This window comes from Lepidothrix coronata, unplaced genomic scaffold (genome assembly GCF_001604755.1).
Source record: "Lepidothrix coronata isolate B3197 unplaced genomic scaffold, Lepidothrix_coronata-1.0 Scaffold3, whole genome shotgun sequence".
NCBI lineage: Eukaryota > Metazoa > Chordata > Aves > Passeriformes > Pipridae > Lepidothrix > Lepidothrix coronata.
The window spans coordinates 5,491,353-5,517,796 of NW_016690183.1; the positions used below are offsets into that span (position 1 = coordinate 5,491,353).

Consider the following 26,444-nt stretch of genomic DNA (forward strand, 5'->3'; position numbering starts at 1 on the left):
TACTATTGACAGTTCTGCACAGGAGACCAGAGTGAAGTAATTAGAAGGTCAAGAAAACTAAGGTTTTTTAGTAAAACTGTGTGGAAAAGATTTCCCAGCATCTGCCCACAGGATGGCATGGTCTGCCTCTTTCTTGAGATATCACTCACATTGATGAACATCACCTCCACAGAGCCCTCCAAAGTGCTGGGAGATGGCTTCCATTTTTAGGTATTTCAAACCCCATCTTCTGGAATCTGCACTATAGATCTGTTAACTTTAATTGTACAGATACTGATGTATAGGTTTTGTATTTACAGTCTCTTACAATTCTTAGCAACTACAGTGCATCACTCGTATATTTAAATCTATATGTTGTTCTACTGGATAGTCTATATTTATACCCAGGAGTATGTCTCTCCTAACTCTGATACATCGAAATGTCCCAGCCGTTACACCTACTGTTCAGGTAGAGACACATGTAGGAGACAGTCACCTATCTTTGATGTCAAATAGACAGATGAATTTGAAAACAGTTGTTCTTTATTGTCACTGTTGAAAGGCACTCCTTTGGCTAAAGCAGAAAATTTAAGAACCAATGCACACAGAGGTTAGATAAATCATAAGGTCACCACCTTTGAATGAGAAGAGCATGTAATTGGCATTAGCAAAGAGTGTCACATCCTTCTCTTTCGCATCTGAGAATTTTTGCCACAACAACCAAGACAAAAACCTGCCTGGATATTGAGATTAAATATTTGATGACTGCTTAGAAAAATTACGATTTTTAATTTTAATTTTTGTTCACAAAGGTCTAAAGAGAACAAAACTACCTGATGCTTGGTTCCCCACATACAGAAAGGCATAGGAAGCCCTGATAAGATTCTCATCTATGAAGTCCAAGAGCTGATTGAAAATGTTCTGAAATTGCAAACACAAACTGTGTTTTTATAAGAGTCTAACAAGGTGTTGGAAAGGAGTACAGGACAAAATCTAGACATGCTTTTTGGAAGGGTAATTATATAAAATCTTAATATGAGACTACTGACCTAGAAATACTGTTAGTAATTTGCCTGTTCAGATAGGTTCATGCTTCTTTATGTATAACGATGAATATTTAGAGCTTTGCTTACATGGGAGTCCTTAATCAACAATGTATTACATCCTGTAAGTTGAGAGAACAAAGTGCCACAAGTGTGCTATGACAAAAGACTTCTTTTCTGAATACAAATAAAAATATATATGTTAAATATTACTGAATCAAGCTCAAATTCTCATAACCTGATCCATCATTGGAAAGGGCCCCTACCAAGAAACATTTACTGAGGCAAGTTGTACCCTTGGCTCCCTCTTGCCTTTTATTTCTCCTTAAAATCATATGCAGTGAAAAGAAGGAACAAACATGAATGATGCATGCTTGATTCACTAAATCACTATGGTCTCTGGCAACAGCACAAATGTAGAAATGTTTAAATCGGCCTCATACTACCCAACAAATGATGCAAAAGGAGACCTCAAAGAACACAGAGTGAGGGGAGATAAATGAGCATCATGTCAAGAAAGCAATTTCTCACTGAGTTTGCACAGAATGGAAATTTTACTTCCAAGAGATGGTTAGGGAATCTTTCTAATAAATCTTCAGTCCACAGTCATTGCTGTGTCCTTTTTTTAAACTTACTTTTTAAGAGCTCTGTAAGTTATACCCTCCCCAGTGAAATGTGTCAAGATATTACCAGTCAAGTTGAAGTAATTTAAGTGAATCATCTCTGTGTTTATGTTTGTAATAGAGAGGGATGGTCAAACAGATTTCATTTTGTGCATGTGCTGAACATCTTTTCAACCAGTTAGGTGTTATCAGAACCTTGTCTTATTTTAATAGTAACTCATAAGAGGAGAAATAAAGAAAAGTTGAGTCACTTTCCCGGAAAAAGTCTCTGTGATTTTATTTTATTTTTTAGACTTTTTAAAAACTATTTTATCCTTCTTTTATGTACAGCTGAAATTCAGATGGTCTGTAAAAAGGCAAGTGTTTTCCCAGTGACCTAGAGACTGTAGGTCAGTATTAGAATTCACAGAATACCACAGAATATGTTGAGTTAAAAGGGACCCACAAGGATCATCGAGTCCAAGTGCTGGCCCTGCACAGGATTATCCGCAAGAGTCACACCATGTGTCTAAGAGCATTGTCCAAAACTTTCTTGAGCTCTGTCAGGCTTGGTGCTGTGACCATTTCCCTGAGGAGCCTGTTTCAGTGCCCAGCCACCCTCTGGGTGAAGAACCTTTCTCTCATATCCAACCTAAACCTCCTCTGACACAGCTTCAGCCCATTCCCTCGGGTCCTGCTACTGATCATCACAGAGAAGAGATCAGTGCCTGCCCCTCTTCCTACCCTCACAAGGAACTTGTAGACTACAATGAGGTCTCCCCTCAATCTCCTCCAGATTGCTTCTCAGTAGAGTCCTATATCTCTTTTTACTCCGGACCTGGAATTCCTTTTCCCTAATTTTAACCATGCGAAAGTTAACTTAGGCTGCATCCAATCTAAGCTAGTTGCTTGTGTTTTCTGTTGTCACTGAAACAAATAGGCACTCTCAAAGAACAGAACATTTCACTGATCTAAGGCATGCATTTTATGCTTCAATGAGTTACCTCGCAGACATTCCTCGCTCTCTACATTGACTGGAGAGAACTTGAATGGCAGTCTACAACTGAACTTCTAATGTTAGGTGTCTAACGTTAAATGACATAAATTCCATAGTTAGACTAAGAAACAACAGTTATTTTTAATGGTACTTGAGTCCTTTTGGTAATGTTATCCTTAGGGTCACCATGGCAATCACAGCAGTTTTAACTCAGATCCTGGTAGCAGCTGATAACAGCCATGTGGAACTTAGCGCTGGCTGTCCTGCCTTAATTTTAGGACAAGTCTAGAGGCAGTCTTCATTTTTTGTGAATATTGTGCTCTGTTTTGCTTGCTTGCTTCTTGGTGTTTCCCAAATACACTGAGAAGCAGCATCCCAAAGACCAGTGTAATGGTATCTGTTTCAATTATTTAAAGTATACTTTACTGATACTTTAAATGACGATTTTCAATGTGAAGGGAAGGGCCTTTCTGATGAGTATCTTTTCTTTCAAGTAAGATTAAGTATTCTGTCTGTAGCATGCTGTTATTTAAAAATCAGTTGTGCATAAATCAAAACTTTAAATCTCTGAGGTTCTTCTGGTTTAAAAAAAACCCTTTTAAACCAGTAGAAGTGGGGAAGACATCTCTCCTTTTGACAGGTTCCTTTTTACATTTCTCTGGCCATTTACCCTGCTGTTTTGGTTAGGATGCAAAAGGGGTACTCTAAAACTTCAGACCACAGGCCAACGTAAATGTATTTCTGGCACATCTCCAAGCAGCAGATGCCACAAATGTCATGAAATAGTCTTATCATGTAAGAATTTCTGTCCTAAAAAAAAGACTAATTTGCTGGTGTTCAAAAAATTTTAGGAACATACCTAAGTAAAACTGATCAACAGCCTTTTGAAGATGTGCCAACATAATTACTGCCAGCTTTACCAAATATTTTATTTATTCCTAGGTATTATGTATGCTTAGAAGGGGAGACACATGCTCTAATTTGATTTCAAGTATTCTGCATTTGTTTAGGAATGAAACTTGAATGTTGTTTATGGAATTCTCCTGATTTGTTACCATCAAAAAGTGTACCTTAGTCTGTATTGTGGATAGTGTAATTACTATCAAAGAAACCCCGTAAGAATCAAATGTCCTTTCTACCCAGGGCTTGACCCACTGCACTTCAACATCTCTTGCAGGACTCGCACTGAGCCTATGGGACACACGATAGGGTTTTTACTACTGTGTCACTTTAATAGCAACTCAAAGAAAGAAGTTGCCATCTCGACTTTCCACCTCTCTGGCCGGTCTTCTGCATGGGAGCTGTAGCATCTTGTCAATTAACTCAACTTGATTGCTTTCTGTTTCTTCTCTAACTATGACCCTTTAGCCTTGCCTACTGCACAACACTGTTTATTCTTGAGCAATGGGTTTATATAAACTTTCTATCAAAATCATTCTCTTGGAAGGGAAGGTATGTGATAAGGAGTTTTGATACTTGTTCTATCTTTGTTATCTCTTGTGGCTCACAGTAGAATCTGAATCATCATAAAATTGCACCATAATTTTGTGTTTTGTATGATGAACTTCTTTAAAAGAAGGAAAAAAAGACTTGATAATTCTCTACCTAACTCTGTATCTTAAGGAAAAAAAAAAAAAGATTGTCATGGATAAGAGCAAATTGTTCATCTCTAAAAAAAAGGTGGTGCAACTTTTTTAGGTATAAACTCATCAACATAATTCTAATGCACTATGGTCTTTGTTGTGAGAAATAAGAAATCCTGTGGTCTCCCCCTAAAGAACATTAAAAAAACATTACTGACAGGAAATTGAAAAAGTAATATATGTCTGAATGAATATGACAACTTTTTTCTGATAGAGCAGATAGATAAATGTCACATACAAGTTTCAAAATACATTTAATTTTGCCACCACAATGGATATTCTCTTCATAAAATATATATGAATCAGGTTTGAATCATAAAGCTTGACTGTGATAAACAAATGCATATTTGATAGGTTTCTTATTTTCATTTTTTTTTTGAGATGCTAATTCCTTTTTTGAGGTTATTTTTTGTTTACACACTTTTACATTTTTTCATTTCTGAGTGAAGCAGCCTGGGTGACAAAACGTGTGCCTGGATGAACTTTCTTTTTAATCTGAGAAACAGGTTTGGGGTATTTTTAGGTTTTGGGGTTTTTTCCCCTCCTTTTTTTTTTTTTCCAGGGGTGAGGGGACAGGGAAGGGAAGATGAGGTAAGAAGGAGAGGCTGGTAGATGCACAGACTCAACTATCATGTTAGTCATCAATGAGTTTTCTGAGCATCATTTAGGATAAAGTGATAGATGCATGCAAGTATTTTCACAGAAGGGACTGGAGGATGAATGACGGTAGACAGAGGATTTTTATATTTTCCCTGCTGAGCAGCAACTCTCTACCTAGAGGCCAAATTGTCCATGTCCCAAGAGGTTAAAAAAAGACTCCTAGTTAAGAGGCACAGAATAAATGGAAGTTTTATGCTCTCAAAGCATGAATATACCTTTGGGGGAAGAGAGAGTTAAAGAAAGGAGTGTCCTCTTCCTTTCTTTTTTCAGGCACAGATTCACTGTGGAAGTAGAACTTTATTCTGTGCCACTGGAATATGCCTGTCCTGACAGCGTGAGGGCTTCCTCTGTCTTTTAAACACAGGGTCTACTTCAGCCTTTTCTTTCTCCACTACCCAGCACATCAGGCTTCTAGCCCTTAGCTGGGCTCTTGGAGCCCATCCTGCTGCAAGTGCTCTTGGAGACCTTATCAGCAGTGAATGCAGTGAACTCCAGAGAAAGAAGTCTATCATGTACCTAGAATCATCCCTAAGAATTCTAGTGTTGCATTTGAATTTATGTTAAAGACTGAGGTATAATTAGATTTTACTACCTCATTTAGCAATCTTTTGCTATAAACTCCTCCAGCATTATGAGCGGAACTGAATGACATTTTTTTCATCACTGATTTCTGATAGAAAAATGGCATTGAATATAAATATAAAATGTGCCATTTTGACAAATTTTGTTCAGTAATAATTTAAAGTACAGTGCTGGGATAATATTTAAGTGTCTTATTTTTACATTTTCTGTTTAACAATTTTGTGGGTTTTTTTTTCTAGTTTAGAAGGGTTAAAAAGAATGTAAAATATTTCAGGTTTCATCAGAATGGCTCAATCTAGCCTGAAAGTGGGGGTGGTAGGGTGGTGGGGTGTTCAGATTTTTATTTAATTTTAAATTGAAATTTATCTTAAATGCCATTTTGAAATGAAAACAAAAATGGACACAATTTTCCACTTTCTTTCCAGAATTACTCATGAGCCATCTGCTTGATTTGCTTGGGGCTGCTCCACTGGGAAAAATGGGTTCTGTAAGAACAGATTGAAGAGAGAGAATCCCTACAGTTTTCTAGTTTCAGTTGAAACCAAAGCCTGAGATAACCACTCACATCCAGATCTAGGCTGCTCAGATACAGTTAGCTGTCCTCAATTTTAAAAGTACTACAGGCTTCAAATGTAGTTGAAGACCTAAATATCACTCTGCACCATGTTTAAGTCCCAGGGGCCATTGCATTCAGGTCAGTAGATTTACTTTTGATTTTTATTAGCAGAACTCAAGTCAGAGAAAAGCCTGATAACATTAGGCAAACATAGCTCCAAACTGAAATGAAGTCCAGAGATAATGAACATTATCATCAATAAATGAGAAGCCAAGAGGTGAAATCTTCCTAAGAAATATTACCTGGCAATTGGCAGGAGAACCACAGCAAACCATTGAGCGCAGCCAAACCACTGGTGTATTGACTGAAGTTCAGTGGCTCTTGTAAATGACTCCTGGGATTCCAGTTATTCAGTCTGGTCCTGACTCATAAGATCTATACTGTGATACAATCCCAGACAGTTTTCTTTCCCTGATATTGGGGGCTAAAAATATAGAGCTATTGTGTGTGTCAAGATCAAATACGTTTGCATACTAATGACTTCACTTGAATGAAGAGGGGACAAAAGGAATCTGTTGTGGCCTGAGAGACTCAGTGGGGTGGAACTATGAACAATAAATATTTTTGTAGTCCTTAGTACACCCAATGTCACTGTTTTGGGATATTGTGCTATCTTGGCAAATAATATTTCTTTTCTGTCTAACTTCTTCCTCAAAACATATTGGCACTGTACTGGTATCTTTAAGCATACAGAAGGATCAAAGAGCTTTCATCTTTTACTGCATTTTACTATGCTGTGCTCCGCACAGGAAGAAATATTGATAGTTTTTCAAAGGTAGTTAATATATTTGGTTCTGTCTCAGAAATGAGCACAATTCCCTGACTTATAAATTTGAAAATCTGCTATTACCCACAATTAAAATGTTCCATATGTGAATTATACTGTGGTATTTACACTTCACTCATCTCTTCACTTTTCTCTGTAATCCACATACACCAGGAAATCTTCTCCACTATTGCTCCAAGATTTAGTAAGGAATGCTTTACAGAGGTTTCATATTACTGAGACTACATTGGTTTTTTGAAAAATGTATTACAAGAATACTTGTAAATACAATATGCGTTTTGAAGATCTTTAAAGCTAAATTTCATTTTACGGTTGTTTTTTTCCCCCTTTCACATCAGCTTTGTTCTTCTTATAGAAGATTCCACCATTTTTAGTCCTATTAATTAATATTGCTCCTTGGATTTTTATCAAGGAGACTACTTAAATGAAGACAAAGCCTGAATGAAGGAAGCAATATCTGATGGTCTTACAAGTAATTTTACACTTTCATATACTAAAGATATTTGTAGTTAGATTCTCCGCTTCTTTAAGGCACTGAGTACAGTACATCACTTTATAAGGAGCCTTCTTCCTTCATTTGCATCTTTTCCACATTAAGGCATTACACAGCAGGAGAGTGAGGATGAATCTGTTGAAATTAGCATCGTTAAGCTGGTAGACTTGGCAGTGTTAGGTTTATGGTTGGATCTGATGATCTCAAAGGTCTTTTCCAACCAACATGATTCTATGCCAGTGGACTGGCAACAAGCTGTGGAAGTGCTCTGAATGTTCCTGTGGAGGAACATCTGGGATAATAAGAGAGCTGTAACTGTAACTGTGAATGATGTCCTGTGAATTTGGTAAGGATCGTTATGCAGTGCAATTCATTGAGGTCCAGTGATGCCTCAGCTGTCACAGCTGCAAGAGGAACTTTCGCAAAACAGTAACTCTAGGGAAATATTTAAAATAAATTATAAACATAAGGGTCTGTTCTAGGACTATCATTGCATTTTTTCCCCAGCTTTTGGCATGATTTTAAACATCCTACACAGTATTTAAAATGATGGTAATGTATTTTCTTTTTGTATTGGGAGCGTTTCAGTACTGATGAAGTTAAAGTAGCACCCCCTTTGTTCTTCCCTCAGAAACTTGTTTTCCCAGTAAAAATTATCAGAAAGTGCAGCAGTAGTATCCCACTTGAAAGCCTTGATAGAGTACATCACAGTCTTCAGTCATCTTAACTAGGAGGAATATAGCATCCCCTTCCTCTAAAGCCAAGAAAGTAAAGAAGCCCCTCACCTTTGGTCCTCTGCAGGTCACAGCTGAAATCTTTTTAGGACTGATACAGAGGCAACATGCAAAGATAGAAAATATACAGTCTGTGATCCTCTACCTTCCACAGAACTGGCCTCAAGGATCTGGGACTCTGCTGCCAGCAGAAGAGAAACATGACACAGTTTCAATTCATATCAAACTACATAAAGAAATTTCAATATGCCTGTCTATATCAGGAGCATGTTGCTTCAGTACAGTAACAATGTAGGTGCTGGAGATGAGATTACCTCAGGGACACTGCTGCTTATAAAGAAAATCATAATTATTTAAGTCTTTCTTAGGTAGACTTACAGATCGGGCCTGAATGGAACTGGTAATTAAGCTGCATGTTCTACTCACAGGTTCATAAACACAGTCTCTTTCTATGTCTTCCCTAAATTTGAGAATTATTTAGTTATATTTAACTGTAATTTTTTTAGCATTTGTTTCAGTATGAACATCTTGAATGTACAAAAATTAATTATTTTGGCCTGAGACAGAGTCACATCTCTGTATAATCTACCACAAACAAATGTCTTCTGGCTAATGGAAATGGAGCAGTGACCGAATGCTGGATATTCATCTACAGACCCACAGGAAGCTACCTCCTGAGTTAAGTGCTATTGCACCAGGAGAATAATTTTTCCTGAGGGGAATGTTAGGACTAGTCATTTGTAGCAGATACTATCACATATACTTAGGGATAATTAATACTTAGTATTTAAGTATCTGTATTACAGACCTTATAACCATGTTTTTTATCAGGTGGTGTCCAGAGTGGAAATTTAAGTCAAGCTGTAAGATGTGAGCAAAACACCTTTCTTTCCCCTCTGTCTGTTAGCTCAGGTGAAATGGATTACTGATGCATTTGATAATCTGGGATACTGTAGCCATTGTACTTTCAAGCAGTGAAGTATACCCTCCCCTACTAACATTCACGAATAAAACCAACTGAGGGTATTTTCAGTGAGATAGCCATCCTTGGCATAAAAAACTCCCACCTTTATACAGTATCTCTTCTTCATAAATCTTAGGTATCCTTACAGAAATTACTTAAGGCAGGGAGGTAAATAGTATTTATATAAACATATTACAGATGATGAAATGGAGGCCTGGAATTTTAGAAACTTTCCAAAGGTAAGCTGGTTGGCAGAGCAGCATGCTGAACCAGCAGCCAAAACAACTTTCACAAGGTGTAAAGGACTTTTTAATGGCCAGTCTTCGCGAGCGAAGATTTGGGAAAGGTCATTAACCCTTCGAGCCTGCGCAGTGGATTTTTTAGGTGAGACACAGCGTGCGCTGAACTGAGCCCACCCTTTAATCCTGAGGTTCATCTGCTGAGGCCGAGCAAGCTTGGACAGTGGCAGTGAGGTCCTCAGAACGTAGTTTTGTTTAGAGTGACCTTCTCTTAGATGGATTGCCTTACAGGGCTGACGAGCTCCATCTGCCCGGGGGGCTGGGAATCGAACCCGCGTCACAGAGGTGAAAGTGCTGCACCTTAACCACTAGACCACCAGGGGCCCCTTGTAAAGGACTAAGGTCTAGTTTATATTTGGTTGGCAAATTTTCAAGGAGGCATTGGTACTGAAAGGAGCAAGCAAATCTCTCATGAATGTGTGACAAAAGAAAGTTATATTTAATCTCAGGAAGGACTTTTTTTTCCTAGATATTCAGATCCAGAAACTTGGAGTCAGGACCATTTTTCATTCAAGAATTTGTGTGTGACGTATCTAAATTTTCCCAGTCTCTTTCAGTGAAAGGAATTTTTCCCTCTTTTCCTCAATGCCCATGTAATTGTGTAGCATTATAACAAAATTCCACTTTACAGGCTGGAATATTGGTTTCCATAATGATATCCATGGTAAGGAGATAATCTAGGATGGTTTGTTCCACCACAGTCATACTGTGATAAGTGTTGCGAGTTGTTTTTAGTAGTCTGAAAATTGCTTGTTGAAGACATGCATGCCCTGCAAAACTGAAAAATGTTTCAGTAGTACATTTGTATACTACTGCCCAGGTTTGCACAGTTACTCGTCTCAGCCTTGCCCTGAACTTTTACAGACTATCACATTAAAAGTTGCAAATCTTAATTAAGAAGGCCAGCACTTATATATTTTATTTACTAAAGTCTAGGTCATCTAAAATTGTAGACATGTCATATGAAGTGGGGCATGACTTTGTATTTAGAAGAATGTCTAGTTGTACAGGTGCTATGTTGAAGTTATGGGTTGACAGACAACTACTGTATCATTTGTAGTCATTGCATCTGTGCAGCAAGCTCAAGATTTATAAAAGTATTTGGAGAAATATGGTTGTATAATAACAATGCTGAGTATCATTGCTACTGATTGATTGCAATATTTATTGGCCTTCTTGTAATGAATTTTGGCTAAATCTGAAATGATTGAATGAATACCTAATTAATTTCATCCTTAAGAATTACTGAGATATTTGGTGATCTCTGATAAATATTTTATATACTGTACGTAATTTAATAGTGAGATGATGAGAGTAGATTATTCAAGAATATATTGATAGCCTAGAAATTCCTTGGCCTGTAATCTAATTAAAGACCTCTGGTCCTAAAGATTGCATCAGAAGATTATTTGATAGTTAGTGATTTCAGTCCAGTTTTTCACGGAGAAGTATCTAAGAAAACATCCATTGGTATTCTAAACAGACAAGTTACTAATAGAATAAAACATCATCGTTAGGCCTTCAAAGTAATTTTTCCAAAATACAATTCTGTTTCCTCAGGAAATTTCATCAATGAAAATGAGAAAGAAAAATAACTATTTGAGGATGCCAAATTTAACATACATTTGCAAGACCATAATACTTCTGGTAGAATAGCTTTCTTAGGAATAGCATCACAAGATGAAGAAGTGACAGCAGTGACTACCTACTGAAGGCAGTTAAGAGAATGCCATCTCCTTATTTGAGCTACTTGTCTATGCAGAACAAGTTGAAAGGAGCAATCAAGAGAAAGAAATAAAAGTAGAGCACCAGAAATACTCCTGCTCACCCAGATGCACACGTTGGCAGTAGTGTGCCACATCCCTTTTTAAGAAGAGTAATATTAAAACCTGAAAAATTAAACCCACATTATTTCAGTGAGAACTGTTGTGGCAGTAGAGGACACTATCTTGTTTATATCTATGCAAGGTTATGTCTCAATAGCAGCTCTTATTTTAAAACCACAGGATCAAAGAGCAGTTACTAAAACCTGCCTCATTCTGGCTCCTGACCTCTAGATAGCATCTCTGTAGTGGGACAGTACAGTGCAATACAACACCAAGTAGCAAAAGCTAGTTCCAAACAAGCTGATAAGGATGCCATAGCATGGTGTCGTGGTTTGAGCCGCCCCCCCCCCCCCCGGGAGCTGGAAGTGGTTGGTCCCAGGTGAGTTTCTGATGTGGGAACAATTGGAGCTGTGTTTCACCCCTGTGAAATTAGCATATTACAACAGCCGGAGGAAGCTGCTTGGGTAGTTGGAAAATCAGGCAGCCATGTAAGTGCCAGGGCGAGTCCTCCCCGAGCTTGGGGGAGCCCCTGGGCCCCTGCTGCCCTAGCCCAGCCAGGGCTGCGGGAGCTTTTCGCCGTTCCCCCCCAGCTGCCAGCGGGGGCGGCGGCACAGCCCCGAGCGGCCGGCCGGGGCTGGAGCTGGGCCCCCAGTGGGCAGGCACGCCACTGGAGCAAGAGAGAAACTCCCCAGGAGTTTTCCAGCCGGCCTCATCACCTTCCCCCACTGCAGGGGCAGAGGTGGTGAGGAGCTGGCTGAGCCCTGCAGCAGCCACGGAGTAGCCCAGGACAGGCTGGAGCGGCAGCCGTGACGCCTGTGTGGAGGCGATGGACCAAGGCCATCCGGCCCTGGCCTGGAGTAAGCCCCTGTGAAGAAGCAGCGACAGCAACGCACAGCACAGAGGAGAGCGGGCCTAGAATATGGCATAGAGCTAAACCAAGCACGTTTTTCTGGGAAGAGACTCTAATGAAATTTCGGGCAAAACCTAGAAAAATCCTGCGACCTGGGGGAGGAAGAATGAATCCAGCATGGAAGAGTCTTTGAACCTTACCCCCTGGGAGGAACCTTCAGGAAGCAGGGAAAGAAGACTTAAAAACTTTGGCTCCCTGTAGCTCCTGTTGAAGACCTGGTGCAGCAAAGACCCTTGCAGTCCAGGAGGAGCTGCTTGACGGAGGCCGAGCAGTTGGTGGGGGTGCAGCCTTACCCCCAAAACCCCAATTCAGAGAGAGAGACTTTAACTATCGCCCTGAAAACTTCTCCTGAACTGACATGGGAGGGTCCAGGGGTGGTAGAAATTGTGTTAATACTGTGTATTTATTTTTTCTTTAGTTTAAGTTTCTTTATTATAGTTTTCTTACTTAAAATTGGTGTATATCTATATATGTATTATAATATTTATTGTGTTAGTAATTTTAATATTAATTCCCTTTCCCCATACTGAGTTGCGTCTGTCTGAAAACTTCTCTTACACTGAGGCAAATTGTGGGGACTTGGAAATTGGATTTTTGGGAGCTTTCAAACCACAACGTATGGAAGCAACCTAATCACATTGGCACACATTGTGCTGGGCCTAATTAGGCTTGCTGAGAAAGGGCAATTTGTTTCCCAAGCTATCCTTCAATAGCTCAGCATGGCAGTGATGCCTGAGAGCTTTTTTTGGGTTTTTTAACTTTTATAGATTTTAGAAGTAGATGTATAGTGAATGTAGATTTTAATGTAGCTATATTTAATCCCTTACTCTTAGCATAATATTTACACATACCCAACCCTATTATCCCATTTGATATCAATCCCTAAGGCCTGAACCAGAAGCGTATTGCAAAGCTTAGGGATGCCTACATTTTCTTGTGCTGTATGTCCAATATGTTAGATTCTGATATGGCTGAAAGCAAGTCCACTCTTTCTGTTATGAAGGAAAAGTAGTAGTAAATAATGTTATTTCCAAGAAAAGACAATCTTTCTTCTAAATTATTTGTAATCTAAAGATACAAATTAATGGTAGGGTTTGTGTATGAAGCCCATACAGACAACTTGAAAAGGTTGAGAAATTTTATTTCAGAGCAGGGATTTCTCGTCACTGAGATACTTGATACTTAATTGATATTGAAATCCTCAGAGAGGCCAAGTAACTTCTGTAGACAACTATGAAAATCTCAGTCCGCATGGAAAGAAAATAGAGGTGAATGAATATTTACCAAAATATTTCCATTGTAATTAGTTCTAGAAATTCATGCTGTTGGCCCAGTTGCTTTGAATTCAATTCCTGAGAAAATGAATACCATTACTTCCTGTTGTTAAGAGGATGTACAAAAAAACTAAAACCACACATACAAAAGTGTGCTTGCTTGTATACACCCTGCAAGGATCTGCAGAGCAATCAGAAAAGCTGTTTGTGGTTTGGGAGACAAGCAGTAAAATGCTAAAAGCAGTAATTTGTGAATTCTTTTTGTGATCATCAAACATTATTAGAAATTATGGCTATTTTGTCATAACAAATATGTTATGACCTATGTTATGAAATATGTTATGGCTGTTTTGTCATAACATATCGTGGATCTATTGTCATAACAAAAATATTGCTAAAATACTTTATACTATATATCCATCAAATAATTTTACATAAGGAGTACTTTCATAAGAATCTCATTAGCTGATTTTCAGCAATGCTTTGGACCAGTAAACCTAATTAAAACCAACAGCTGCTTTGCTCAACTCAGAGAACTATGACCTCTAAGGGTCCTTATGCCTGACTTAATTCTTGTTTTTAAAAAGAAGCTAAATCTGAAAAGTAGATTTTTTAGAAAGAACAATTCAGCAGACACTCAACATAATTTTTAATCTTTAATCTGATAATTATATATCTTTAGATTTTTCTAATGAGAAAATATTGTGTTATTCACAATGTTTGATAAAAAATGCATTCTTTTTTATAGTTGTACACATGCTGCTGCTACCAGAACATAATAGTGTTTGCTTGAGGAAAATTTCACCACATAATTCCTACAGTGATGACTAATAAGTTCCTTTATAGTTTGATGTTAGTGTACAAACATTATTTTCTAAAAAAATAAAGCACTGAGAAAGTCAGGCAGAATGTTGGACTTAAGGTTCCATTATGATACTTACAAACAATAAACCATCCAATATGTTTTATGATATACGAACAATACTTGAAAATTAAAATTCCTTACATGAAACGGTGACTCAGGAGTACAGTATCATAGGTGCCTATTTCTGGTGTCACTATTCAATGCCTTGTTCTCATAATAGCATCTTGTTTTGTCTTCTTTCTGAGTTCTCATCAGGAAATATAATGCAACAAAGGAAATTTGCAAGATTTGCATGAATTGATACTACTTCTAATTTGAAAGACACAGGCAGCCTTGATCTTATCCTGTATGAGTTGAAGAATCATGTTGTCATTACTTGAAAGAATGAGATGGAATAGCATTACTTTCATAAGAACTCTGCAAATTGTATTGCTTGTATTTATGATTCCAATTTTTCAGTGTGTAGATTTGCAGCATATTGCATATATGCAGTATAGTGCATATAAATAGCTGGGTTTCTTGGTATAAATATAATAAATCCTATATTTTTGAAATGTACATATCTATGTGTTTATAATTTATATAGGTACTGTATATATTTACAAATATCTCTGTGATTAAGAAAGGGGCAGCTGCACAGAAGCTAAAGAATCCTGTGCAGATTCTCATTATTCTACCTTTTCCTCAGTCATTTTCTCCTTAGATTATTTCCTTAAAGTAACTCATACTGGTACCATACAAGAAGGAACATATCTCTCAACAGAAGCAGCTTCTGAGAGAAGTTTGCAAAACTGTAGAAAATTATAGAATCATAGAATGATTTGGGTTGGAAGGGACCTTCAAGATCATCTAGTTCCAACGTCCCTGCTGTGGACAGGGACAGCTTCTACTAGACCAAAGCCCCATCCAACATGGCCTTGAACGCTTCTAGGGATGGGGCATCCACAGTTTCTCTGGGCAACCTGTTCCACTGCTTCACCATCCTCACAGAAAAGAATTTCTTCCTAACATCTAATCTAAACCTCCCCAGTTTGAAGCCATTACCCCTTGTCCTATTGCAGATCCCTTGTCTTACATGCACTTGTAAAAAGTCCTTCTCTAGCATTCTTGTAGCCCCCTTTAGGTACTGGAAGGCTGCTGAAAGTTCCCCTCAGAAACTTCTCCATACCAAACAACCCCAGCTCTCTCAGCCTGTCTTCATAGTAAAGGTGCTCCAGCCCATGATTCATGGCCCTTTTCTGGACCTGCTCTAACAGGTCTTTCTAGTGCTGAGGACTCCAGATCTGGAGGCAGCACTGCAGGTGGGACTTGAGAGCAGAGTAGAGTGAAACAAGTACTTCCCTTGATCTCTTTTGATACAGCCCAGGATGTGGTTGGCCTTCTGGGCTGCAAGAACACATTGCCAAATCATGTCCAGCTTCTCATCCACCAACACCTCATTGTGTGTTTTGTCTCATTTGCTGAAGAGTTTTTCTGCTGTTTCTTTTATGTTTCCCCTGTTTTTCTGTTTTCTTTTTATATTGTTCTTCTGTTCTAATTATTCAAAACTGAATAATTAACCTTCAATATTTAAAGGGTTGTAACATTGATAAAATTGGAGAGATGTTCATTTTGATGATACTACTGAAAAAACTTTTCCTTTTTATAATTGAAGACATTTTTTCCGATGAAATGGCAACATTATTTTTATGTCAACCCTGGTTGACAGTAGAAACAAACTAGTGTAGTTGGTCTTTGATTTTACTTAACTCTTTTCAGAGCAGAAATAAAGGCAGTTGGTGAACCATCCATTTGGCTACAGTTTATAATATTCCTTAGGTCGTTCTAGGAACACAGTGAAGCAAGGCATCATCCCTGTTTCTGATGAGAGAAGAGGGAGAAGAACTTAATAAAAAAGAGCTGTATGCCTCATTTTTGAGTATCATAATAAGTTCACTTAGTGTCAAAACACAATTGGTTTATTAGGAGCCCCAAGAAAAGACTCACTACTGGGAAATCAGCAATTAGTCCTTCATGCAGTTATGAAAAATCTGATTTTGTATCTGCAGTGTAAATGGTGCTGCAATTTAGCCCAAGAAGTTATGAACGGTCACTCAGCTTCTGCCTGCAGTTTCAGCCTGTATATTACAGCAAAGTGAACCACAACAGCAATTAAATATAAAGAAGAAGAAGAATGGTTATTATTTTGTTATTTTTTCTTAAGGATAATTTGTTTAAGGGATCACTTTTGAGAGATCATATGTTTCTAATTTATTTTTAAGAAGAAACCTTTACTGAGCAAGGCCAAAATCCATTTAAAGGTACAATACTGACTAGACTTCAGTTAATCAGTGCTAGGACATTACGCTGCCATTGGGCGTAACATTTGTAGATATTATTGATATGCTGAGGGTTTGAGGTTTTTGCTCTCCATTGTCTTGGCAATGGTAGATTCAAGTTGTTAGATTTAAGAAACCCAATCTCAGATATCTTGAAATCCCAGAATGCTAAAATCACACCAACAGATTAATCAATGGAAAATATTAGATGATGTTAAAAAAGACCTGAAATTCCTTTTAAAGTTAGAAACAAATGACTTGTAAAATTTAGTTAATATTGGGAAATATAAAAAAATTTTAAAAATTTTCTGTAAAAATTGCTCTCTAAGCAGCTCAAGATACAATTGATGTATCTATTAATAAATCTATTAAACAAAAATGAAAGAAACATACTGAATACTTGAAGAGAAAATCTGACTCCACCGAAATTCTGGTAACACTCTTACCAGAACAGGTAGCACAGGCCCTGTATATGTAAAAAAGTGGAGGTCTGAATTTTCATTAAATATCTCAGTACAATTTCCACCTGCGCTGCATTTTGTGCCTATGTGTAGAACCTGTACCTCAGATAGAGACAACCTGGTGTCATTCATTTTTTTAATCAGCAGTGCTCTGCAGATTACTGTGCCTGACTCCCTTAGAGAAGCATTGACAAGGGGGTCCCTTGAATTAACCCTTGGACCTTCAAAACTTTCTGATTGTTGTTTTGCATACAACACCTGTTTTGCAGCTTGTCTGTGAACAGTGTTTGCTTTCAGTTGTATGATGTATAAAAGGAATCGTGAAAGTCACATGCATAGTGTAAAAAAAAACCCAAAGTATTTAAATTATATTTTAGTAGATGAGGACCTCTAGGGAGGTGGGACTTTTTTTCCTCAAGAACACCTTTGACAGGTGGAATTGTTTATGGGTTTGAGGCCAAACATTGGCAGAGTAAGAAGCCACTTCTGCTGTGTCTCAGAGAAGTTATAGATGTCTTATCCCTGTAAGTGTTCAAGACCAGGTTGGATGGGGCTTTAAGCAATGTAGTCTAGCAGAAGATGTCACTGCCCATGTCAGGGGAGTTGAACTAGATGGTCTTTAAGAGGCTCCTTCCAACTCAAACCTTTCTGTGATTGTGTGATTCTATAAGTATCTTGTGAGATGAGTCCCTGTCACGTGCTATTCCTGAATTGTCCTTAAATATAATCTGAAACAGCAGCATTTCCTAGAAAGGAGCAATGCCTCTCAACTAGGAAAATCAATGACAATTAAACAGTCTTTACTGTGGCACACCAGTGCCTCAAGCCTGTGACGTTTTATTTCTTTAAGAGATTTAAATGTATCGAAACCATAAATTGTCTTCAACTTCCACAATAATTTAAGAGGACAGATTAGCAAGGCCCAGGGTGAAATTTTATACCAAAATTAAAAGGAAGGAGCATCTGGCTCAGCGTCAGGACAGTCACACGAGGTTTGAGGTAGGGATCCAGTTGCAGTACTCCTTACATGTGAACTAATGAGCTGTTAGGATATTTAGGAGAGGGTACTTTGACAAGGGAGAACTTGAAAGGGGAAACCTGAATCTGATTTTAGCCACATCAAAGCTGCATGCAGTAAAGAGTAACCAGACAAGATTTTACCTGAGTTTGGTGTAAAATGGAATAAAACCTTCTGAAATCTCAGCAAGTTTTAGGAAGGGAAAGACCTGTTTCTCATTTGGATTTACCCTTGGCTTCTACAGTAACACCCTTGAGGGTATTTGTTCATTTGTCCTTCTGGAACACTTCTCCCATCTGTGTTTTCCCTGCTCCATTTCTGACTGTGTGCATGTACAGCATGCCTTGTACACTGTGGTGTGTGACACACATTAATACGTATAGAGAGCCTTCTGCTTCTGACCTTACAAACTGTCCACTTCAGCATTGTCATTCTATGAAATGTCCAACTGCAGTCCAAGAAATGCATTTTAAATGTGAATGCAAACATTTCTATTACTAATAACACCAGCGCAGCATTTTTTGCTTTGCTGGGATTAGGACCTTGATAGTTAAAGTTGCATTGGAGTAATGACGCTCCAAGGTTGCGTCCTTTACAGACACGGCAAAGGAAGGGGAGGCCTTTGCTATGTCTCTGATGATAAAATTAGGAAGAATTATTCCATGTGTTTGGTGAGATTATATTAAAGTGGAAGTATATATTTGTGGCCCATAAATATGTTAGGTCACAGAAACTGTGAGAAATTTACGTGTTGCAAAATGTTGCAGTTATATTTCATTCATGCTGAAAGTCAGATTTTTAGAAAACAATCTGAAATCTGATAATGATGTAAATAAATGCCTCTCTCCTCAGTGAACAGCCATATTCTCACATAAACAGCTGCTGTTCAGCTAGGGACACCTTAAAAAATAAAATTAAAGTACTATGATCGGCAAAGAGAAACTCACAGGAAATTCCAGCTTAGAAGGCTAATTCTGAATATACTCCACCATGGTTCACTTTCATGCTCTGTAAAATGGGGATAATAATCTGTATTGATCTGCCTACCTTTTAGCAATGCATTAAGAAGAACTTAAATGGTATCTTTACAGTCTTTTTGAGCAGACTGATATATGCAGCTCTTACAATACAGCTTAGTAGCTGGGCTTGCTGTTTTATCAGGTTCTCCATCAGGAGAGCTGTCCTGCTTTTCTTTATGGTTCTCTAGTCTTCCCATGCCAACTTCTAACTGGGCAATTGTGGTAAATTGATGAGGACTTCAGCACCTACCACTTGTTACCTGACCTACCATAGCTAACCAAGTGCGCTCTTTTAGCTCCAGGAGTTGGTTTAAGTTGTCACACTGTACTTCACGGCTGAGCCAACCTAGAGACACACCATTGGGGTGTGACTGCTGAAGGAGAAGTCACTCAGCAGGACCCTGTCACTTGATCGAGTCATGTCTTAGCCTAATAATGGAAGAGGGTGATCCTCTGGTGAGAGCTGCCCGCCCCTCCAGCTATGCCTGAGTTTCTTGGATGTTATTGCATGATGCTTTTTGAGGATGGATTTTCTGGGGTTGTTGTATCTCACCTCTGGTGACTTAGATAAGCAGAGATCCTCAGAGATCTCTGGTACTCTTCACCACACAGTTCACACCTGTATCCATTTTATATCTTTAGCAAGAGATTCAGAGTTGTTTCTCTAGTTTTGCACTTGCACAAAGTAACTTAGTCATCTGTCCTCAAAGCTAACTGATGTTTTCACTAAACAGTTATTTTACAGCTAATTGTACAGATTCCATTGATATAATCTAAATTAATTGTTGAAATCAATAGGAATTTTATATGTTTTGGTTTATTTATTTGTTTTGGGAACAAACTTGGTTTTGAGTTTCATTAGAAACAGTTCTGCCTATTTTCATGAGCAAACTACTCTGTGACTAGCGCTGTCTATACTTCCCTTTCCCTTTCCATCCATCCCTCTCTCCATACATACTTAATGGCTTTGAAACAGCTGATCAGTTTCAACAAAACTTACCAGAAACAAAGGGATCTAAAAAAATTATTAAACTCCCAATTGGAATGAGAATCGGCAGACAGACTGAGGAAAGCTGCCCTGTTACTATCTCTACTGAGGAAAAAGAAGGAGAAAACAGCCATAATCCACCCTCTTTCTCAGCACCAAGTAGGTCTATACTAGTCAATGTATGTGGTAAGGGATATAGGGCAACTGGGATCATTCTCGTGGGGGTCAAAATGGACCCACCAAAGTATGGTTGGTGCTGGGGATAAAGAGGAGGAAGCAAGGTTTCTGGAGAAGGAAGACTATAAGCCTTACAATAGGGTAGATGTTTTCTGGCTGGCTATGATACAGAGAGAGGAGGTATGGTGAAGGAAATAGAGATGTGTTTTGCCTTTTTTTTTTTTTTTTTGCTTTTCCCATTGCAATAATCCTATGACTCCAGCTTCATATGTTGCTGTTTGAAAATAAACAAAAAGTTTGGGTTTAGTCCCAAGTTTTATCAGAAGTTTTTTTCAGATGTTCTAATACTTGTAAAAAGAATCTTCCAACAGCATGTCTTTTTTCAGCCTAGAGGCTTATTGACTGACAAGCTTTCTTACAACATCTGTTTGACATCTCATCCTAATATTAGTTTTACAGTCACATTCACTGTATTCCCAAGTCTGAGATGTCATAAGTGTCTCTTTCTGCAAGTACTTGCCCCAGAAATGTTACTTAATATATTTTATCTAACATCAGTCCTCCTGTTGTGTTGTACTTCATAGTTGTCATCCAAAACTGGTTGCATTTTTATGAATGTATCTTAATAAGGCATGTCCTGAAAGGCACCAGTATCCCTCTGTTCCTTCCTGAGATCACATGGTAGTAATGGGTGGTCATCTAGAGTACTAGGAATCAGTAAGTCAAGGAAAATTACACAGGCATTACACAGTTAGTACCATTGTACGGATGAGTTGTAGAAAGAAGGACAAAACCACTGATATTTATATCTATTTCACTCTATGTTAAAATATGAGGTGGGAACAAACCATGATGCAGGGCCCCAGGCTTGGCCCAGCATTTGTTTCATACATTCTCAGCCACGGCATATTGTTGCAGGTGACAGTGGACAGTGGCAAAATGTACAGGTGATATGTGACATGACAAATGAGTTTGAAAGTCCTCATTACCCCAGTGAAGGAATGGTTGTTTCCCACCCTCAGCCTGTCTTACCTGTCTCTCTGTGTTTATTTCACCTAAGTTTGACTTAACATGCATAATATAAGTAATCACGTGTGGTAAGTATATGTGGCAAGTGTGCATTTTCCCTATGTTGTTTTTTCCAGATTATTGGAACAATCCCATTGATGCCTAATCCAGTCCCCTCCAGCCAGGCAGCAGGTGGAGCTCAGGGACTTCAGGTGCAGCCGATAACTCCACAGTTACTGACCAATGCCCAGGGTCAAATCATCGCTACTGTCATCGGCAACCAGATACTCCCAGTGATCAATACCCAGGGAATAACTCTATCGCCGCTCAAACCAGGCCAGCAGGTAAAGTGTCTGTAGATGGAATGATTTTCAAAACAGACACACAGAAATCTTCTACTTGTCAAGGACACTTTTGTGGCCTCTCTAAAAAACCCCAGTTCTTTGTCATTTTTAATAACAAAAATTAATTTCTAGTGTATTACTGCATACTATATATGTAGTTATTAATAATGTCATATTATATAATTTACTTATACATCCAAGAATTATCCAGTTATTCTTTTTCTTTTCTTTTCAGGGTCAATATAGGGCCAACTGAGATATTTTCTGCAGTGAAAGTGTAATAGGATTATGAGACAGGGGAGACCCACCTGGCCTATGAAGTTGAGTACCTTAGTTAGTGGTCATCTAGTAGGCTGGGGTTTGAAATGATTCGGAACATGCAAGAAAAGAAAGGAAAAATATAAAATCTTGTTAGTCCTCTTCACTGAAAAATCAGATATGTTTATATATATTTGCATAGACAGAAAGTATTTTAGGGAAATTATTACTCAGTGTAAGGCAGCAGGTGATTCACAGAGTTAAGGATGGCTCCAGTGACCACATTGACCCAAAAGATTTCTGTTGTTCTTTTTATAGTATTCTAAAGTCAAATTAATTAGTTTTGCCTACATCTGTAGAGCAAGGAATTGTAGTCCCACATTTTTCTCTGAAAGAGACAAAATTGAGGATGGAAAATCCATCAAATGTGATTACCAAAGAGGTACTTATAAAAATGTCTGTTACTTAAATGTTCATCTTAGCATCTCTGTTGCTGGTAGTACTTTATTGCCAGTCCTGCCTACACCTCTAAGCACAGGTAACAGCTTCTTGTATGCTGTTGAAAATCCCAGGACACCCTGAATTCCAAACCAATGATTTTATCTTTTTTTTTCCCCAAATCTTCATTCGCGAAGCTTAGCCGTGATTTTTTCAAATTTAGGAGTAGAGAACCAATGGATCTCTAAGGTGACTTTTCTGTTTGTTTTGAAAAGTTTCCACATCAGAATGGTTACATGATTTTTTTCCCCATCTTATCCTCCGTAGTATCTAGCAGAGGCATTTTCCAAAGCACTTGTCATTTATCTAACTCTATTTTCTTTAATGGGAGCATACTTGCACTACTGATGAGTGCTTTTGCAATCATTCCATGTATATGGTTTCAAACAAAGTAGGATGGATGGGAGGGCAGGCTTTGGGTTCTCCACACAGGAAAGCTTGACAATAGAATAAGAAACTCAGTCGTTTATATTTGGTTTCCTGGGTGTGTGTGAGGTGGGGTATTTCTTTCTGAATCAGTCCCCTGAAGAGATTAGATCTTTCCCTCCTTTATGGGGGAAGCTCTCAAAAATCATAGCAATCCTGAGATCCCATTTGAAATACATACAATTTTGAAGTAAAGCGGAGGATAGAAGACCTGTACTATTGCCTGAGACATTCTCATCTGCAGGACTCACCTTCTGAGTCCTGCAACAAAGCAACTTCTTCCAGGCAATGTCTGCCAGTAGTGTTGGTGGACAGAGAGGGGACAGAGGTGTGACCATTTTCTGCACAGCTCGTGGCACTGGGCTCAGATAAAGGGACAAACTGCTGAAAGCTGCAGTTTGCTGACTGAGCGGGGTGCAAGGCAGAAAGCTCTGTTTAGCTACATTATGATGTATTGTACTAATTCACCCAACCTCTGCACTCATGTGACACTATCAGTAGGCAGAGATCAACAGTCGTAGAGAATTGGTTACATCCAAGAGCCTTAAGCTGGTCTGCCCAGCAGTGCTGTGGAGGTAGAAAACATTGTTTTGCCAATGCCAGTTCCACAGGGTTCACCCTTTGCCTGTTACACAGAGTCCTGAGGTCCCAGGGGTTGCAGGAAGGGCAACCAAATAACATGGTTTCCTTACTTTGGATCAGATTCTCTTGGAGCTTGATCAAGATGGTATTATTGATTGGGGAGGGGGGAAAAAAGTAGTGCAAACACTATATGAAAAAATAGTACATGTTATTATTTGTATAGGAACCACAGAATGTATGTATTTGTGCTCCCTCTACTGGCTCTTCTGATTTTACTGAAGGAAGTCAGAGGAAATTTTGCCGTGAATTTCAGTTGGAGCAGAAAAGAGGTATGAGAGCTAGATTTCCCTTAGGAATAATGCTGACGGACAGTGAAAAGCAATTGAGCTAGTACTATACAAGCTGTCGTAGTATTTGAAAAGTGAATAGATTTACATGAAGTTTAAGGAGACCCTGAATTTATTTTATTGCCTGGGTAAAGATTTAGCCTAACTGCAGTGTTTGGGTAATGATAGCGTATTTAGACATACAGTTTAAAATCTCATTTTCAGAAGAATTGAGTGAATGCTTAAACCCAGAGGGCTCAGCAGGAATTCAAAATATTTTTGAAAATGGTGTCACATGGCATTTGGTGTCTTGTAACTTGATGAAAGAAACTTCAGAATGGGGAAAGATTACAACACAAGTTTGAGAAAAGTTTTTAGAATGTCATGGAGAAATGAATGCAGGAAATAAATAATGTAGTAAAAATGTTTCAGTTACAGATGATCCTAGTTTAACTTTAAACTTGTCACTTCCTTGGAAACTGAGTACTTCAGGAGAAAAAGAGGTGATTGCAAGCAATGATAGTAAGCTGCTGCTTGTTAGCTGAGTCACAGTAATGGAACCTTTGTAAACTGCTCCAGTTGCTAAGTAATGCGTGCTAGTGCTTACTTTTGCCTGATGACTGAAGACTTAAATGTCTCAGATATTGGTTTTAGTCAGCTTTACTTAGGTAGACTACGTGTTATTTATTCATACAACTTTTTCAAACTTGACAGACTAAAACCTCAATGTCTCCTCATGGAAATGAGTTCATAGATTACTTACATGTAGCGTAAAGTGGTGTTTCTTTTTCTGTGCTATAAATAGGTTGCTTTTTAATGTACACGAGCAAGTCTGTTGTAGCCCTATTCCTCTTGTCTTTAAGTATAAATAAAAGTTTTTGATTTATGTTCTTTAAACTACCTACAGTAGGGATTGTTCCTCTTCAAATTACACTGAGTAGGTAAATCTTCAGGTTTTTTACTATTTTCCAAGAGTTTGCTAATCTAAGAAGCACTGTCTGTGCACACATCAAGAATTCTCTTAGAAATTACAGCGGCTTTCTAAAGCACGCAGCTGTTTGCACTCCTGTTTTAGTCTGTATCCTTTTTATCTCTGTTCATAAACAAGTTTTTCTTTGCCTTTAAAACTTTTTACTGCCCATCTCCCAAACCTTTCAATTTCCACATTAATCTCTTCAAGATTTTTTGATCAGAACTGAATGCCATGGTCACAGCGAGGATTCATCACTGTTCTACATAATAACTTTATAATATTTTCAGCATTATTTTCTTTCTTTATCTCAATACAGTCTAACATCCTGCTTTTTTTTCTCTCTCTGTTCACTGAGCATTTTTTTTCAATAAGCAGATGTATCCACCATAATACATCTTTTCTTCCCCAGTTGTTAACATGTGTATCTCTAAAATGGTTCCTTTTGATGTGAATCACTTTGCACTGATCTACTCTGTATTTCATCTCTTGTAATGCTCCCCTGGCATGTTATAAACAGGATCTGTAAGTTATTCATGGTATTCCGTACTAACTGAAGAAATTCATGTGTTCTTCCTGATGATTCAACTTCACCACTGTTCACCATATTTTGTTGCTTGTTGCTGAAACCATTTAAAAGTTAGGTATAAATCCTTTGTTCTTTGCTTGTAGTCTCCTTTCTTGAAAAAGGATGATTTATTCCCTAATTTTATGTTTCTTTCTTTGTGTACCATAATAGAAAAGTACCATGTAACCTTAACTTCTGCACTTCCTCCATGACTCTGGAGAGGGATTTTGTCAAAATGGAGGTTGTATGGCCAAATGCACATTGTTTTCAAGAACAGATGAGTTCGTTGTAACAACTTGTTAGCATTGCCATTGACTATCAGATTTGAAAACTTTGTTTCAAGGTATTCTTTCATATCTTTAACAACACAATGTTAATACAGCAGAGCTGACAGAAGAACTTGAAATTGCAGTCCTAAGGAATTTAGGAAAGGATGCACTTTGCTTGACTTAAAGCAATTATGTATCTGGTGTAAGCTAGTTAACTGGATTTCCGGTGTAGACATGGAGAAGGAAACATACGCATGTCCAGTGGGCAACTCAAACTGTCAAAATAATTTTAGATATGTTGAATCTCTTGTAGGTATCTTAAGGTATCTATTGTCTTCATTGACATGAGAGTGGGCTAGAGTAGCTATTTTAGGATCATCAGTTAACTCTTCAATGAATGAAATTAGGTAAGAAGAATCCAGCTGCCAGTGATTACTGGGGCTCAAAACACATCCTTGTCTATGAATTCCCTAAATAGCTTTCCTACTAATTTGTGTTTTCATAACTATTTGCTTGCCCATACAGAAGCACCTTCTATACATTCTATTGTTCTGCAGCGTACCTCATAAAGCAGGTTCCCTTCTCACTGTTGCCTGGCTCTTTCCTTCTACATACTAGCTTCATTAAATCAGGTCTGTAGTCCCAGTTGTCCTCAGTCTTGTTTTATCTACACTGCCTGCCAGAACTTTTCATATTTCATTGTGTCCAATAGCACAACCAGCTTTGGGCTTCTGCCAGCTCTAACACAGTGAAACAAGCTCCTAGGCAGCATTTTCTTACGTAGTCGGTTCCCCATCCTTGCTGTCGTTGGCTATCATGCTCCAGATCAACTGTTGAAAGGACACAGCTACCTCTTAGATGGATGGGCCTGTGGTGATTCTTGTGCATCTGCTTTCCAAATGCTAGTTTCCAAATGTACCTATTCCGTTGGTCTAAGCAG

General features: G+C 38.3%; 1 protein-coding gene across 9 annotated transcripts in view; it reads left to right on the plus strand.

The window, feature by feature from the left end:
- The window catches only part of POU6F2 (POU class 6 homeobox 2), a 354,832-nt gene that overhangs the window by 305,671 nt on the left and 22,717 nt on the right, over window positions 1-26,444 (plus strand). For all 9 annotated transcript variants that reach the window (XM_017820432.1, XM_017820438.1, XM_017820448.1 and 6 more), the window contains one exon: window positions 21,401-21,607. In XM_017820432.1, coding sequence (XP_017675921.1) covers window positions 21,401-21,607 — 207 coding nt within the window. The remainder of the gene's footprint in view (window positions 1-21,400; window positions 21,608-26,444) is intronic.